Source organism: Parasteatoda tepidariorum, chromosome 6, assembly GCF_982258835.1.
Source record: "Parasteatoda tepidariorum strain Cologne lab strain chromosome 6, Ptep-v5.0, whole genome shotgun sequence".
Classification (NCBI taxonomy): domain Eukaryota; kingdom Metazoa; phylum Arthropoda; class Arachnida; order Araneae; family Theridiidae; genus Parasteatoda; species Parasteatoda tepidariorum.
Genome location: NC_141760.1, coordinates 94,163,005 through 94,181,579, shown reverse-complemented (window position 1 = coordinate 94,181,579; position 18,575 = coordinate 94,163,005). Strand labels below are relative to the sequence as shown.

At 31.5% G+C, this 18,575-nt stretch overlaps 1 protein-coding gene across 3 annotated transcripts in view; it reads left to right on the top strand.

Moving 5' to 3' along the window:
- LOC107457357 (inactive tyrosine-protein kinase RYK) overlaps nucleotides 1-18,575 on the top strand; it is a 265,361-nt gene that overhangs the window by 243,918 nt on the left and 2,868 nt on the right. For all 3 annotated transcript variants that reach the window (XM_043046508.3, XM_043046458.3, XM_043046428.3), the window contains exons 7-13: nucleotides 5,888-5,979; nucleotides 10,269-10,430; nucleotides 10,519-10,608; nucleotides 12,330-12,523; nucleotides 15,412-15,521; nucleotides 16,293-16,452; nucleotides 17,764-17,900. In XM_043046508.3, coding sequence (XP_042902442.2) covers nucleotides 5,888-5,979; nucleotides 10,269-10,430; nucleotides 10,519-10,608; nucleotides 12,330-12,523; nucleotides 15,412-15,521; nucleotides 16,293-16,452; nucleotides 17,764-17,900 — 945 coding nt within the window. The remainder of the gene's footprint in view (nucleotides 1-5,887; nucleotides 5,980-10,268; nucleotides 10,431-10,518; nucleotides 10,609-12,329; nucleotides 12,524-15,411; nucleotides 15,522-16,292; nucleotides 16,453-17,763; nucleotides 17,901-18,575) is intronic.

Sequence of the window (18,575 nt, the reverse complement as noted above, 5' to 3'; positions counted from 1 at the left end):
TAGTTATTGACACACAACTGATACATTATATACTTCAAACCACTTAGATTAACGCCGGTAGTTAAATATCTTTAAATTTGGAATATTTCTCGGTTAACCCTTTCCTTACGCCAGCCCTCCCCACTGAAGGGTCGCCACTGAACGATGCAAAACACAGCAAATTGTGCACCGTATTATATTTTACTTTTGTACCTAAAAAATACTTGACTCCTAAATACAACACAGGAAGAAACTTCTTACATTTTAAGAGCATATTTTAGTAGCATCAATCCAATAATATATTTAAACCACTTCAATATTATCAAACAGTATAACGCTGACACCGGTTAAATACGGCTCTCGTACACATAGAGCATCGCGTGGATACCGGCTAAATACGGCTCTCGTACACATAGAGCATCGCGTGGATACCGGCTAAATACGACGTGCGTACTCACAGGGTATCGCGTGGATATCGGCTAAATACGGCTCTCGTACACATAGAGCATCGCGTGGATACCGGCTAAATACGGCTCTCGTACACATAGAGCATCGCGTGGATACCGGCTAAATGCGGCTCTCGTACACATAGAGCATCGCGTGGATACCGGCTAAATACGACGTGCGTACTCACAGGGTATCGCGTGGATACCGGCTAAATGCGGCTCTCGTAACTAAAGGGTTAATATATTAATTTTTAAAAGTGTTTCTCTCAATATTTAAGGCACATAATTTACAACATTGCAATGATAGCTTCTTATTTTAACTTGACACATTATTTGTTTACATTATTACTGATATATTTGCTAAGGCAGTGCAAACAAACACGTTAAAAAAATTCTGCTTCAAAATTGCAAATCGTTAGAAATCTGAATTAATTGCTTATGGACTTTTTAGTTAATCTACATTTTTGCCTAGATACTCTGCAGAATAACTGATTCCTACACTTCGCTAACATATGCATAGTCATAAAACACACTTTAAATATAATTCTTTTTCTGCTAACGCATTTAAGCTCTAAAAGTAATTGTGAATTAAAACAATAAATCGCTCAATTGAAAAGAATATTCTTTTAAGTGTAAAGAGAGAAAATTAATTCCTCCCTGACAGAAAATGCACTTAGTGGATGATCCCCTTATTATCGGGCAAGAGGATCATAGAACTGGTTCCGGAGGTGGCGAAACCCTCTGACACACCTACCCAGCCTTTCCACTTTAAGATCAATCTATCTCTACCTTTCTTACCTTGTTTAAACGCTCCCCCCTTTTGTTTGTTTTTCTCTTTCTTACTTATTCAACTCGCTTTAACCATAATGCCTCCTTCCACTAGATTTCTTCACTTGATTCATTATTCCAAACGTGAAAGGTTTTTGCCTTCTTCAATCTCTGCACTATTGAGATTTTGTGTGCGATTTTAATTTAATTTTAGTTGAAAATTAAGTTGTGATTTGCTATTGCATATTTTACCATCCATTGAATTCCGTCTAAAGATTATTGATTTTTTATATAATTGGTAAATTCTGTTGATTTGTTTAAGACATAAATGCGTTTACTGTAAAAGGTATTTTTTCTTTAATTCAGTGGATCACGGCAAAATATTTTGCTACTAAGATTTCGTGTACAATTTTTTTATTTAATTTTAGTGCAATGAAAAATTAAGTTGTGATTTGCTATTGCAAATTTTACCATCCATTGATTCCGTCTAAAGATTATTGATTTTTTATATAATTGGTAAATTCTGTTGATTTGTTTAAGACATAAATGCGTTTACTGTAAAAGGTATTTTTCCTTTAATTCAGTGGATCACGGCAAAATATTTTGCTACTAAGATTTCGTGTACAATTTTTTTATTTAATTTTAGTGCAATGAAAAATTAAGTTGTGATTTGCTATTGCAAATTTTACCATCCATTGAATTCCGTCTAAAGATTATTGATTTTTTATATAATTGGTAAATTATGTTGATTTGTTTAAGACATAAATGCGTTTACTGTAAAAGGTATTTTTTCTTTAATTCAGTGGATCACGGCAAAATATTTTGCTACTAAGATTTTGTGTACAATTTTTTATTTAATTTTAGTGCAATAAAAAATTAAGTTATGATTTGCTATTGCAAATTTTATCATCCATCGAATTCAGTCTTAAAATTATTGATTTTTATATAATTGGTAAATTCCAATGATACGTTAAAGACATAGATGCATTGACTGTAAAAGGTATTTTTCTTCTTTAATTCAGTGGATCACGGCAAAATATTTGATTGCTAAGATTTTGTGTAAAAAAAAAAAAATTCTTTTTTTAAAAAAAAAAAAATTAGTTAGATGAGCATGTTTTTCCATGAAATCCATCGAATCCCACGAATTCAACGGCAAGGGGACTCTAACCCATGATCAGTTTACCACTTAACGTATTTTTCGTCACCACTGTCGTCGGGTGCGGAATTCGTATCGATCAGCCATTGCTGGGATTCGAACCCGGTTCACCCCATTGGAAGGCGAACGCTCTACTGAGCCTTCTTGGCTCACTCTCTCACTTTTAAAATTTACTTTTTAGGGGAAGAGAAACAAAAAATTTTACATTTGATATGTTAGAATTTTTTGTTCTAATTACGAGGCTCCGCTCACCAAGCCGGCTTTTCGTATATCGCATTTTTCTTTCTCTTTCTTAGACGTTATATTTTTTACAGAAACACAGAATATTTTGTTTTCAAAATATACAATTATTGTCGATTTATATAAGAAATTTTTTTTTCACAGGTTAGTTGTTACGAATTGATCGAAGCTGGATTAAAAAGTAATCGTCTGATCTTGGAGGGGGGGGGATTTAAGTTGAAGAACACAAAATGTGTGACGCAATTAAAAAAAATAAATAAGAAGCAAATTTTACTCGCTGACGTTATAACACTTCAAATAGTGAACGGTTCATATTGTTTCTTATTAAGCTCAAGTTTATGAAATAAATAAAGATCGCGTGAGGGGAAAATACATTTTCTACAACAATGGATAATTAATCAATATTTAAAGCAAAGATATCACGAAAAAGAAGTTAAATTTGTAATAATTTTCGAGCCAATTATAATTTCGAAACAAAGTTTGCTTAAAATTCACTAATAAAAATGGTTCTTTCAGCATGTCTAAATTTAACTCAACGAACTCCGTAATTAACGTAGTTGCATTTCAACGGACTGCAGATTGGCCAAACATGGTATTTTTCCCCAAAAAAGTTTAACACTTAATAAATCTCGAACTAATTGTCGAATCTTAAATTTCCCTATTCCGTCATCTCCCTGTACTGTTTTCTACTAGTCTTCGTAGTTTCTATTTTATAAGTCTCATAGATTTTGTGCAGCAAAGCAAAATGTAACGTAAAGCAAAAAAGAAACAAACAAAAAAAATGATAAAAAAGCGCTTTAAATTGCAATAACTTTCGAATAAATTTTAATTACGAAAAGAAACTGTGTTAAATTTATAGATAAATATGATTTTTTCAGCATGCAAAATTTAAACTCTAAAGTTGTATTCCTGCTGTCTGTGGTTTTGCGCTTATGTTGTTTTTTCCTACAAGTTTAACAGTTAATAATTCTTGAATGGTAACTTTTTTTACCCCATTGTATTCCCTGCACATTTATCTACACACCTTAGACTTTTCAAGTTTCTGAAACATATAATTTATTTTTAATAAATAAAATGTAACCTTAAATTGTACACCCAAAGCAGCAGCGGCTCTTACGATTTTTTAATATAGAGAAAAAATAAAGAAATACGAACTATGCATAAAGGAATTTTTAAATGAAAACTATATTATATAGGGTACATAAGTAAACAATACATTAAATTAAATTATAAACTATGTCATTAGAATCGGGAAAATCTATTCAAACATTACTGATATTTCAGGCAAGAAACACTTCACAAAATCACTTAAGAAGACTTAGTACAAGACAAAGACTTAGTCTAAAACTTAAGACTTAGTCTACTACTTTGCTTTTCAAAAACTGTTTTTGAAAAAAGTAATTGAAGCATGAAATCGTGAATCAGCATGCGTTATAATTTAACCAAAACCACGAGTCAAAAACTAGACTTAACAAAAACTGTTAACTGGTTAAGCTATGCGATCGTAGACATCTTATAAATTTAAAAAAATCAACTTAGTTTGACAAGTCTGTCAAATCCATTATAATATGTTTTCAATTTTTGTCATGTTTTCTATTTTTCGTTCTTTTTCCCCAAAACACCAAACGATTCTGCAACGCCAAAATTGATCATTGACCGCTACGCCGCTGAGAAAACAGCAATTTATTTTCTACATATTCCTATTTAATTCAATACTTCAAATTTTTTTTATTTCTCTCTTTTTTTTCATTCAATTTTATCTACTATACCTTTTTTTTTTTTTTTTTTTTTTTTGGCAGACTGAAAAAAAAAAATTTTTTTTTTTTCTTCAGCATTCTTTTGCACGGATTGCACGTGACTGTCATTCTATACCATCTCGATATCCTTATGGAATCCCCGCCGGGGTAGACTTTAAAAAAAAAAAAAAAAAAAAAAAAAAAAAAAAAAAAAAAAAAAACGAGAGAATTGAGAGTGTAGGCGCGATGGATGGCAGAAGTCAAAATGAAAAGAAGAAGAAAAAAAATGGATGAATTGTTATGGGTTTGTGTTGTGTGTTTCATCCCCCGCTGCGTTTTCGTTTAAAGCCAAAACGTTTTCGGGACACCCCGCGGACCTTCTTATCCATGGGCATCACTCATTTGTCTCTCATCCTCTGCCTTTTCCCACCTTCCCTCCGTTTTTTTTATATATAAACACGTTCTCCCTATAGAAGGGATCGATTATAAATTGAGTCTAAAATAAACATAAATTTAGCAATCACGCAAACGATCTAATAACTTGCTTCAAAAAATTTATTAATGGATAAAAATAATTTGATATTAGTTTTAATAGTATCCTAAGCGTATGCCACGTGACAAATTCGCTTAAAAGAATAATTTTATCTCTTTCCATCAAGGTTACATCATGTTTAGATTAAATACGAGACAATCGATGTCATGAAAAATCGATGTTTGTTAATATCGCGATACCGATATTTTTTCCCTACGATATGTCGTGAATATCATGCTTGACTATAAATATCGAATTTACGACCACTAACGAGAATGTTAAGTATCGAATATAATAATATAGCGAAAATTATGGATAAGTTAATATCAACGACAATATTGTGAGTATGCTGTTCCACAGAGTTTTTTTTTTTTTTCAATCGTGGTTTAAATTGTTTAAAATAATATTGGGAATTTGGAGAGCTAAAATAAAAATTAAAAAAATTTTCGAAGATCAAAATAACGTAAATCAGTACATATCTATATTTTATAAAGATAGGTATATTCTAATTAAGAATGCTTAAGAATTAAATCGTCAGGGGCTTTCTCCTTATAACCCTATCATTTAGAACTCTGCTTATAACCTTCCTTATAACCCTATCATTTAGAACTAATTATTTTTGCCAATCTAAACAAGTCATTTTTTATTATATTTTTATTTCTTTAAATAAGTTAAAATAAAATAATAGCATTGCATCAACCAAATATATAAACTGCACTATTTTTGGCCAGTTTTTAAAACAATTGAATTCTTTCTTTCAATTCTTCTACTAAATTGTTATGCTTTTATACTTTGTTGTTATTCAGTAATATCATTGAAAACTTATGCTTCAGTATTCTAAGAACAACATTGTTTATTTCAAAAACATTTTTTTTATATGAAGATTTACAATAAAAATCTGTTATAAATTCGTGCTCCAATTGTTCCTCAATTTTTTTGACTTTTAGCAGGAAAGTTAACGCAATTATTAAAATTTATTAGAATGAATTATGAAAAGAGTTTTTTAAGTTCATGTTCTTTTTGTTTTCAGTTACGGTGGCAGTTCTCCAGCTTTATCAGCGACAACTCAGGGCCATACATTCTTGAGGCCAGACACACCGAACAACAACAGTAGTGTTAACAGTAAGTAAAATTATGTGAACCATCAAATATTTCTCAACAGCCATTAATGCCTGTGCAATTTAACTATAGATATGAAGGGGTAATTTCTGACCAGACGATGAATGAGTTGCTTCAAAATCAGATTGACGATCATAATTAAAAAAATGTTACGACATTCTGATGCAATTTATTACTGAATTTTTTGTCACCTGGTCAAAGAATTGGCGTAATAATATCTGAACTGACAAAACTTGCTTCATTTATCATAATTAGCAATTGTAGTTTTAACTAAAGTTTTTAAAGCTGTTTAAATAATTTGACTCAAATTAGTTATTCTAAAAATTGGCCGGGATAGCCTGGTTGGCAGGGGGCTAGACTCGCATTCGTGAGAACGGGAGTTCGAATCCAGCCGGCTGAAGACTTCACGTGTAGCAAATGGTTACTGTGTGCACGTTAAATCTGTCGAGTCACAAAGTCCTCCATGTTCCCATAACAAATTATACCTCTGGTGGTGCTGAATTGGAGACTGATCGTTCTCTGGTTCAGGTCAAAATTATGAATCTGTGGATGAATGGGTTCACACTATGAACGGGTGTGACGTATGGGTGTTGCAGAAGTCGAATTCTTGCCCATAGATGGCACCGCTGGAAAACAAAACAATCGCACCCTTTACCTTAATACCCTACAACAGTTCTAAAAGTTTGCTATGATTCGATCTTTATCAACCCAACCAACCTTTCTTAGGGTATGATATTAACCTTTATTAAACATAAGTCGTTCTAAAATGGTAGAATTAAATTTGGTGTTCAGTGAATTAAGGTTCCGTGATACCTTGGAGATGAGTCGCAAAATCTATTTGGAAATTAATTCTTTTTATTTTCTTTCTTTCCTATCTTTTTTATTTTTTATTTGAACAATTTTTGTGTTAAAACATCAGAACTGGAAGATTTGCGCATAGTGGTAATGTGGACTTATTCCCATTTATATTAATTCAAAATATATTAATTCATTTTACGAAAACTCAATTATTTAAAAAAAACTTGTAAAAAAAAAACACTTTCGAAAACTAACCATAAAAAAAATGTAACATTCTGTATAAACAAATTTATTTTGTGATGTATTTTTCTCCGTTTCCACTTTGAAAAGCTTTTCGTTCGTGAATTCGCGTTCAGAATAAAAATATTCCTCAGTCAATCAGAAATAAAAGTTAAATAAATAAAACGGTTAAAGTTAACTCCCAAACAATTTCTAAAAATTGCGTCAATGGGATATTTCGAGTGTCATTATTTTTTGACAAGATAATCTTCAAAGCTCCTCATTTTAGCAGAAAAATATAAGTGATCCATTTATCGCGTTAAAAAAATAAAAAACTATTTTTGAACCACAAGTTTTTTTTTGTTTTTTTTTTTTCGTTGCTATATTTGCCAACAAACAAATTGTAAATTCTTCAAGCGACAAAAAGAACTTCTGGCGAAAAAATTTTCACACCAGATTATATTTCCCATACACGTCCTTGTGTGTAGCATAAAAAAATAAATAAGATGAAATAACTGTAACGCAACTGTCAACCCTAGTTTTGTAGATGAGTGGACATTTTGTTCCATCCAATTTTTATTTTGAAGTTTTTTTCGCTTTTTTTCTTTTAATGTATTGGAACTTTTTTTTTCTCCCGCCAGTTATCATAACCCTGACTAAACTGACCTGTCAGTATATTATTTTATCACTCGTTTGGATGCCTCTGCACGCGCAGACGATCTTTTACAGAATTTTCATTGAGACATTTTTATTCTTTGCTTCGGTTTTAAACTGAAGCGAAAAGACTTGGAGTTCGTGACTAGAATTTTAATCTCATTCATGTTTAGAGAGTTTCTTATTATTGTTCATTCGATTTTCTTTTTTCTTTCAATCTCCTTCGGCCACTCTACTTATTGAGGAATAGCATGCTTCATGCTATGTTTCTTTTTTTGACGTCAGTACCTAACAGTGTTAAATATACTAGAGAGTTTCATATGTATAACTTTATGAAAATCATGTTCCACACAGTAATGCAATTTAATTATTTATGATTTCTTAAATTTGTTATAGGATATGGATTGGAACTTAGAGGAATCTGCTTATTTATTTTGGAAAACGACACGCAATTTTTCGATCAAGGCAACAAAAAAAAACTAATATTTTGAATCGTTTGATCCATATCTCGAATAATAATTTTTTTTCACTGAATAAAAATATATCGTTTTGTTTGAATAACAGAGACTATTCCGTTTCCAAAATTAATTGTTCGAAAGTTCGGTGAAAATTATTAAAGATGGCTATTATTAAGTAGGGTTTCATACGTTTAACAACTGGTGGTATTACCTATAAGAGGGTAGTATTAAAAATTTGAATTTCTATTTTACACTATAGCAGGAAATAAAAACTAATAAAATTCGCTTGCTACAAGTCTTAAAGATTGTAAAATGTGCTGACGAAATTAAAACAAACATTGATATTTTAATAAACCAAAACTCTGTCATTCCATTCCAGTGGAATCTTAAGAGAAATTCCGACCAGCATTTACTACCACTATTCAACAATTTTAAGACCCGTAGAAAACAATGGTAGTATTTCGTTACAACCATGAACGCTGAGCTACTGTATTTCAGCTGCTGTTTTTTTTTCAGAAGGTGACTGAAACAACATTAAATCTGAGGAATAAATACCTTGTAAAAGTTAATAAATTTTTGATGATGAGAGTATCATACAACAAGACATAACTACAGAATTTTTACATTATCTTTGTTAGCGTTCAAGCTCAAAAACCCACTAAGGTAATCCGCCAGTGCGTAATCAAGTATCCTTCACTTTACCTTGGTAAAGTGCGGTACTAAAGGTTTCTGTATCGTTAAAGTACAAAAGTTTGTTTCTCTTATTCTAAAAAGTAATTCGTTGATTGTATCTATTGACATGATTCTTTAGATATTAAAAAATAAAAATAAAATGATATTATGTTATTTTATTTGACTAATAATATTTTAAATCGTTTGATGTTTCGTATAATGCTTTTTGAAGTAATCGATGATTGATTTTACCAACTAATGTGTTACTCATAGTAACATGTTTTCTTAGATAGCGAAAAATTAATTTAAGCTTACAGAAAAGTTGTTTTTGATTTTAAAAAATCTAATTTTCACTTTAACAAACCACACTGTTAAACTACATTAGCTAGATAATCTATAGTCCCGCAGTGGACGACCGATCGTTAATACACTGTTCCCAGTAGATCACCGAAGTCAAACATTACTGGATGCGGTTAGTGTGTGGCGGAGGACCACTTTAATCAGCTTGTGAAGGGACCTAGGGTGTACGGTATCGGTTTTTGTAAAACTGTTCCACCATTAAATGCCCGACTTCGCGCGCAGGTCATTGGACAAACATAAGCAGCGGGGGGCTCCGCATTGGATCAAAATTGTAATTGTATGGCTTCGGATCATCTTCAAGGATGTTTTCCAGGCCGTCGCCACTAGCCCATTGTAAGCCGTGATGGCTCAGAGTATAGAACGTTCGCCTTCCAATGAGGTGAACCGGATTCGAATCCCAGCGATGGCTGGTCGATACGAACTCCGCATCCGGCTTGCATCGACCACAATACTGAAATAAAATATCCACAGTGGTAGACGATGGATCATGGGTTAGAGTCCAGTTGCCGTGAGGCCAAACTTGGGAGGTTTTCCTCTCCATTTAACGCAAATGTGGGTTAGTTCCATCAAAAAAAGTCCTCCACGAAGACAAATTTCTTCCAATACTTGATTCAAGGCCAGGATAGCCTGGTCGGTAGAGCGCTGGGCCCATGTCCAAGAGTTCGTGGGTTCGATCCCCGCCTTCCGTGTAGTAAATGGTGACTGATGCACGTTAAATCCGCCGAGTCGCAAAGTCCTCCATGTTCCCATAACAAATCAATACCTCTGAGGGTACTGATCCGGGAGTTTCCTTGTCTTCTGGGTTGGTTCAAAATTACAAGGCTACGGAGTTGAACATTAGTAGTCGTAAACTCAAGAAATTGGGCCGGCTGTTTAACGACGGACATAAAATATGAAATAAAATACTTGATTCAGGAATTCCGTTGTGTTCTGGATTGGGGTCAAATTTACAAGGCTACGGAATTGAATTTTGGTAATCGTAAACTCAAAATTGGGCCGGCTTTTCAACGACAATTATGAAATAAAATAAAATTACAACTATTGAATTTTATTCGAATAAAATTAGTGTTTATCGATTGTTGCTAGCTTCTAAACTTGATAGAAATGACTTCAATACATTGTCTCCCTTAGGCTACGCAAGCTTCAAAAGGCTGACTCCAATCACCACTACAACTACTTGTGTCCCCGTGAATGAATTTAAGCCTCTATGGGACCCCAGGGACATTTCCGAACAAGTCGCGAAAATTCGAATGGACAGAAGGAAAATTAATCTCCGGGAGAAATTGCAGGAAGGTAAATAAAACCTTACTTTTCACCCTCAACTTCTTAATGTTTATCCCTGAATTTCACGAAACATAGTGATCTTTTTTATTTCATGTAGGAACGTATGGTCAGATATACAGTGCCATTATAAGGGATGATGATATGCTAGTGCCGCACAGCTTACCAGCTTTTGTCAAAACTGTTACAGGTAATTGTTCTTTTTCACTTTGTTATAATGTTATGTAAGCACTGAATGAGATGTTTTAGATTTGTGAATTTTTTACTGGCAAGAGAGTATGAACAATGCAAACCTAATTCTTTTTATGAGGAAAAAACCCCTCACCAAGTAATTAAATTTTGTGAGAAATTACATTTAAAAGAAATGAAGTAGAATGGCTTTTTATTGCTTTCAAAGGTATAAATAAAAAAGTTTTTGTTGGAGTCAAGAACGATAAGAAAAAAGTATGTAATATTTAAACAGCCCCTCAAACCTAGTTTATAACACTATTTTATTTCTTTACCGTAAATGCGTAATGTTGTTTAAATTTAGTATAGTATAGAGGACTCGGATTTTTTTTTTCCTGTAATTACTTTACATTCAATTTGATCCAGTTCTATTGATTAATTAAAAATATATATATATAATAAAAAGAGAAATCAAAATTCATGTAAAAAAACAGCTTAAGACTACAATTTCAAAAAAAAAATTGCGCAGTGCAGCAGAAATTCCACAAGAAAATTGAAACTAATAGCAAATTTTAAAAAAAGAAAACAATGAGAAATATAATATGCTCTCTCTATAGAAAAGGTTTTGCACTATTTTTATGACTTCCGGGGCTGGTACCCCCTGACGACGTCAGCCTCGGTTGTCAGTATTATATTTTTCATGGTTTTCTTCTTTTAAATTATCCGTTTAAAATTATCCACTGTTTAAAAAAAAAAAAAACTGTTTTCAAAATTAACAACTGGCATTTTCTTTTGTCGTAATTAACCAACGCCTGTGGAAATATATCTAAGTCAGCGACATCTGTTGACTAACGTCGTAACGAGTTTTGAATCGTCTCATTTTGCGTGTTCGAAGCAGAACCTAACAAATATTATTAAAATAATAAAATTCCAATTCACTAATATATAACACATGTTAACACAATTTTATCAGGAGCTACATCTTCAGCGATGACGGTTGACATTGTCGGTAGCCTAGCTCCACAATCTTGACCTTCGGACGTGATCTGAACGCTCTTACCTCGATAGTAACGCCCACTTCGATTTGAACACGCTTACTTCAATGGATGAATCATATTGAACTGTTGACTTGCTATATGTGACTGCGATATTGTTGCTACTTTGTCTCGACCGCGTACACAACAGTGAACTTAATGCAGCTCTCACGTACAGCGCTCGAAGTCCGGTGAACTTAATACAGCTCTCACCTCCAGCACTCAAAATCCAGTGAACTTAATACAGCTCTCCCGATCGTTCGCAAAATGGCAATGAAACAACTAGTTATATCCATTCATATAATTCTATCCCAGATAAAATTCTGGTGGAAGAGTAATGTAGTGTAACTACCACTACACTAATACAATTCTTATTCATTTGTATATTAGACGCGTTAATTCGTTTCTATCTAGGGGTACTTTTTGGTGGATGAAGGTTGACATCGTCGGCATTCTAGTCCCCACGATATATATTTATATATAAATTACCAAAAAATGTGTGCCCGTAACAATTTATGCACGAAAAAAATGAAAACTTTTCTTTCACTCCAACGATCTTTTTATGATGCACACATAAACAATAAAAACGAAAACAGCGGATGGGTCACAAAAGATTTAATAGAGAAATAAAAGATCCAGCGATGGAGAAAAAAATAATATTTTTCCCTGTGGAAAAATAATAATTTTTCAATCTATGTACACTTTTCAGATCAAGCAAATTCCGTTCAAACCTCCCTGTTCATCAAAGAAGGAATGAAAATGCTGGGTTTAAAACACGAATTCATCTTGCCTCTGATTGGTCTCTGTACTGAAGATCCTTTGCATCCAATGCTCGTTTATCCTTATACCAACAAGGGAAATCTCAAACTCTTCCTCCAAAAATGCTCTGGAGACCACTGCCATGTGAGTGCTTCTCTTTTTCTATAGATCTTTTATTTTGCATTCGATTCTTGAAAGAAAAAAAAAATCTTTTTTTTAAAAAAAGCATTGGGATAACATTTAGGACGTAGAAAACGACTTTTCTGATATAAATCAAGAGATACCTTACATTCACCTAATTTTCTTAAATTGTATTTCAGAAAAGATTTCAGCACTTAAATGACAGTGTAAAATAATTAATGAGAAGTACGCATTATTCATGTGAATGGTTAAAAAGTGGCTTCTCAATCCTTGATTTCAAGCTATAAGTAATATTTAGATTTATTCCTACAGGTTCTCAAATAGTAATAATAATTCAGTTCTAAGCAATTTATGTAAATTAGTTATCTAAAAACCAAATCTTATTATTTACATTTAAAAAAATTTATATTTATTACCTGAATTCATAGCAAAATAAAGTATAAATAAAGTTAAAACCTAATAAATGATAAAACAGTTTCACAAATTTTAGCTTAATGTGCATTTGTAGGTTTTCAAAAATAATGTGCAAGACAAAATTTTTTTTCCTCAAATTATGAGCTATTGATGCAAAATTTAATTAACTGTTCAATTTATAATGAATCATTTTTTGAGTTATAAATTGTTAAATAACAATTATTAACAAATTTTGCAAGATTCAAAAACTAATTTAATTATATTTTTGGTTGAAAGAGTAAAAGATTTTTTTTTAATTCTACACAAGATTAAAGATTTTTCAGGGGACTGCAATATTAATTGCTTTCTAGCTATATTTACTTTATGGAAACGTTTGCAAAACTTGTGATTAAAGCAGTTAGTGTGCATAATTATTTGATATAGTTTTATTATTTGATAATTATTGAAATTAAATTTAATTAAAATCTTTGGAAGGATATTTTGTTATCTATACATAATAATAAAAGCGGCTGTGTGTGTGTGTGTGTGTCTGTAATCACAATATATCGCCCCAGAAGCCTCGCCCAGGCTCGAAACTCGACACATAATTGTGTTTTGACATAATGAAGAAGTATTTTTTTTCTTTTTCAAAAATTTGGATTAGTTTTTTAGTTATCAGTCATTTTGTAAGAAAATCTATGCTTTTTCGTCTTCAAAGAGCCATATTCAAAAAACTATTAAAAAATGCATATCTCTTATAAATGTATGCTAATGCGAACCTTACAAATGAAACATTAATTTTCGACAACTTAAACCAATAATATACGAAGGAATTAATAATTTAATTTTAAGGTTCGCATTAGTTTACATTTATCAAAGTGGATAAAACTTTAACTTTTGTACTAAAAATGTGGCAACATATTAGATACGTAAATAGAACGCTACTCTTTGATATATTTATCGCTGTTCATAATTGTCATAATAAGTTTTTCTTCTTCTTTCCACTCTCTTTTTTTTTCTTAAGCGAAGACGATAAGGGAAAATTATACTTGAGGATGCCCCTTGGCGAAATTGGTGACTTATGTTTGGCGCTATTCCTGTTTGCGCGGAACACCGTGGTAACAGAAATAACGGCCGAAACATAATGATATTTCAAAAAACATTGGAAAATTTCAACAAAACATCGGATAAAGCTTGCAATGAACCCAATATAAGCAAAATTAATAAATCCAATAAAAAGGATTTTGAATCGAAGCAAAAATTAATGGAGTAGGTGCAAAAAGAAAAGGAAAAAAACAACAACTCACTTCTTCATTAAGCTTGAATATTCTCAGATTTAGGTGCACAGAATTATCTAATAACAGTTAGATACTGTCTAAATTTATCGTGAATAGAATCTGTGTACCTCCATCGTCACATAAATTCGGCGAAATATGAATCGAAAATGGCGTTTGTGGTACCGAACTGGTGATGACATTTTTTTATAAAGTCCCTTTTTATGACTGCCCACATACCTTCGATCTTATTGACCAGAAGTAAAAGTAACCTTACCAGCCGGTATCTAACGAAGAACTAATGGACCTCTGAAATTACGTATACCGTTGAACATTATAACGCTAAAATCTAAACCGTTGAGAATCACGATTGGGTTTCAACATCGCCCAGCTTGGCGATCACAACTTGGCGAGAATCAAGGGGCACCCTCAAATATAGTCTACCTGACGTTAATTTTTGTAGCGATATAGAAATAGAAATTGATACCATAAAAAAATTATAGAGAAATAGATACCATAAAAAATTAATTCGTTTTCGTGTTCTTTTCATGTATTTAAAGCAACTTTTGTATGCTTTTACAATTTCTGAGGCCTTTTTTTAAGAAAAAAAAACAAGTCTCCACCTGATAGTTATATTATAGGTTAGGTTACCATAGCAAAGTTACATCTTCAAACATCCTCAAGAGCTATAACACATCTGCAGCAGAACTGGACATGAAGACAAAATTGCAGGACAGAAACACTTTAATTGTCCACTAATCTTCAGATTTCCTGCTATGTTTTAAAAAACTTTATTTGTGGAAACCTTTAGCGTGGCGGACAGCTGGCCGCCTTTGCGGCTAGTTGGTTAATAAATCTTTGGTTTAGAGAAGGACATAATGGATTAGCTATTGTCTTATTTAATATTTAACATCAATAGTGTTTCACTATAGGAAATGTTGCCATGAATGATTTTTGATATAGCGAGGGAATAAATAAATGCAAAAAAGGAAAGAAATAGGTAAAACACTGAATCAGTGAAAAAGTTTTTATCCTACAATGTATAGCAGTCAAGGACCAATGTATTTTTTGGATTTTAACAAATCATCACTAGTATTTTATTTGACTAACTTATTGGTGCAAAATTGAACTTAAATCTTTATAAATACTTTTGACCGTTAATTGAATAAAAAATGTTCAATTTTAAAAATTGTTTATCTAACTTCTTTTTAAATTTTATTTCAGGCTTTGATGACAATAGATTTAGTATCGATGGCCATACAGATTGTTAAAGCCATAGAATATCTACACGAGAGAGGCATTATTCACAGGGATATAGCAACAAGGAATTGTGTGTAAGTATAGATTTTCTATCAACAACAACATATTTATTAACATAAGGTCAAAATATTTATTGTAAATTGCGACTCTTATTGAGCTGAATAGCAGTTTTTACGATCGCAAAAAACTTCTCAATCACAGGACACTTGGGATTGCGTAATTTTCCAGTTCAAAAATCAGTTTAATTTTTTGGTATTAAAATTAAGAAATGAGAAGCTCTGTACACTATTTAGTATACTGTTGTTCACTCAGTTCATAGTGGTTACAACTATATCTACAAGGTTTGGTTAGGAGTATATGAATGAACACAATTTACTTAATAAAACTGAAAAGGCTATTATTATATTGTAACTTATATACAATTGATTTCGTAAAAAAAAGGAAACGTTAGACTATGACGTTTAATCTGTACAGTGTACACATCTTTACAGGTAGGTACTATCTTTAAAAAATAACGAAGAAATTCAGAATAATTAGTGACATTGGGTGTAATCAAGCTTTTTGTTCAGGGCACTATGTTAAAATTATTTGTATATTTGGACTAAAGTTTGAAAATAGAGGCCCAAATATGTGTGCTTCAAATCACGCATTCCTAATCATCCCGAGAGATTTTTATTGATTGAGTAGCCACTGTTAGTAAAATTAGTTAATTTAGAACAACTTATAACTTCATATCTTTTAAAAAATATTTTATTGAAAAGTATTATAATTCTTAAGTTGAGATCTTTTATATCCAACAGAATTAAAATTTACTAAAGTAATTTGTTTTATTTTCACTTTAATAGGGTAACAGAGAGACTTCGCATCAAATTGACTGACAACGCACTTGCGAGAGATCTGTTTCCAGACGATTACCATTGCCTCTGTGACAGTGAGAACAGACCCATCAAATGGCTTTCCATTGAGAGCATCGTCAAGAACGAATACACATACTCCACGGACGTGGTCAGTAAAGACTTGTTTTCTTTCATATTAACAGAATTAAGAGAAGAATTTTTAATAAAAAGAATTTTTTTTGCAAATATAATTGTGAGACGAAGTTCAGTTTTCTATTTATATTTTTACTATAAATTTGTTCCAATCAGTAATGTTGCTAATGGTACCAAAAAAAAAGCATGATAAAACAGTGCCAATCAACAGTAAATATTATGGATTAAATCAGGGGTTACAAACTTTTAAAACTTATAACAACTCAAACTACTATATAGAATATATTAACGTTATGAATTTCGAAAAGATTGTGATTAATTTGATATACATATTTTTTTGTCTTATTAAACAGTGAGGAAAAAATAAACAGACCACCTTGAATAACTTTTGATCTAATGTCAGAACATAACGATCTAGGATTCAATCTTAATGGTTCCAGGAATAGACTTTAAATATTCGAATCAAATATTGCAAACGATGTTTTAAATTACGAAATCAGACACAGAAACATACTAATAAAAAATTTTTTTTAAGGATTCGGATTTCTGACCTTCAAAATATAGGGGCTAGCTGCAATCTGCTAAATATGGCCCCCATAGTTTAGTCAGGAAAATGCTAATTTTACTTTTTGCGGATTTCACCGTATCTCGAGAATTTTTTAAACAAATCAAAAGATTTTTGCACACAATTATAAATTTAGTTTTTCCAAAGATAATTCCGTGCAAAAATTAACTTTTGTTAAATATTTATTTATTTATTTAATAACAGTCAAAACAATTTCAAATTTCAAGGTAGATCATTTTTACGTCATTTTAAAGAATGGAATTTTGCTGCCAAAATACAAAATTTGGCGAAATAGGTCATATAGTTCCAGAAAAATGGAATTTTAAAAAAGTTGTATATTTAAAATTCAATTTCTCAGTAACTATTTCGTATTTTGACTTATAAAATTACATTCTTTATAACATGAAGTAAAAAATTATATATATACCTTACAGTTAAAAAAAAATTCAAATGTTATTAAAAAAATAATAATATTTACAAAGTAAATTTTAGCATGTAAATTATCTTTTGGTAAACAAAATTTTTTAAAATTCGCTTAAAAAATTCTTGAGATAAGGCAAAATACGCAAAAACTAACTTTAAGGGTATCAAACTTAGGACCGCTCTCCTGACTGAACTATGGGAGGCATATTTAACACATTGCAGCTACACTCTATATTTTGAGACTATTATAAAATTAATGATTAAATTATGTTTAGTCATTAAGTTAGATATTTTTGTAACTGTTCATTCTAATTAAATATTTTTATGTGATTCTTACAGTGGGCCTATGGAGTGACAATGTGGGAGTTGATAACTCTAGGACAACAGCCATATTTATCAGTGGACTCATTTGAAATGTACTCAGCTCTGATAGATGGATATAGATTAGACCAACCGAAAAACTGCCCGGATGACCTGTAAGAATCGATTTCAATTATTTCCTTTATCTTTAACTCCTCCTTTTTACTATCAATTAAAGAATGAAAGGTCACTTTTCTAAGCTAATCTGATTTTTTTTTTTAAATATACTACAGTAGGGAACCGATTATCCGGAACGATCCGGACCATCGCTATTCCGGATAACTGATTTTTCCGGTTTTCTAAATAGCTACAAAAAGCCGTTTTTTTTATTGTTAAACCCAACTAAAAAAAAAATTTGGAAATAATCTTAAAAAGAAGAAAAAACGATGAAGTAATACACTAATGATTATTTCCAAAATGATGGTAAGGTAAACATCTTTCAAAAAAAAAAAAAAAAACGTAAAATCTTATGAGGAAAAAAAAATTTTTTTTTTTTAAATGGCGGGAAAAACCATTGAATTTCGTTCCGGTTTTCTGATTTCCGGATAACGGGTTCTGTACTGTACTTTCTATACATGACTGTATGTTCAAGTTTGACCTATCTTTAACCAGTGCTGTCCATGCTAAGTCTGAAAATGTCACAGTGTCAATATGTAAAAAACCACAGTTTTGTGAAAATGAAAAGATTTTCGTACCTGATTTTTTTTAATATTTAAAAAAGTTTAAAGTGCTGCCTTTTCTAGGCTTATAATGTGAAAAAATTTAGAATTATTTACTGAGTTTTATAATTT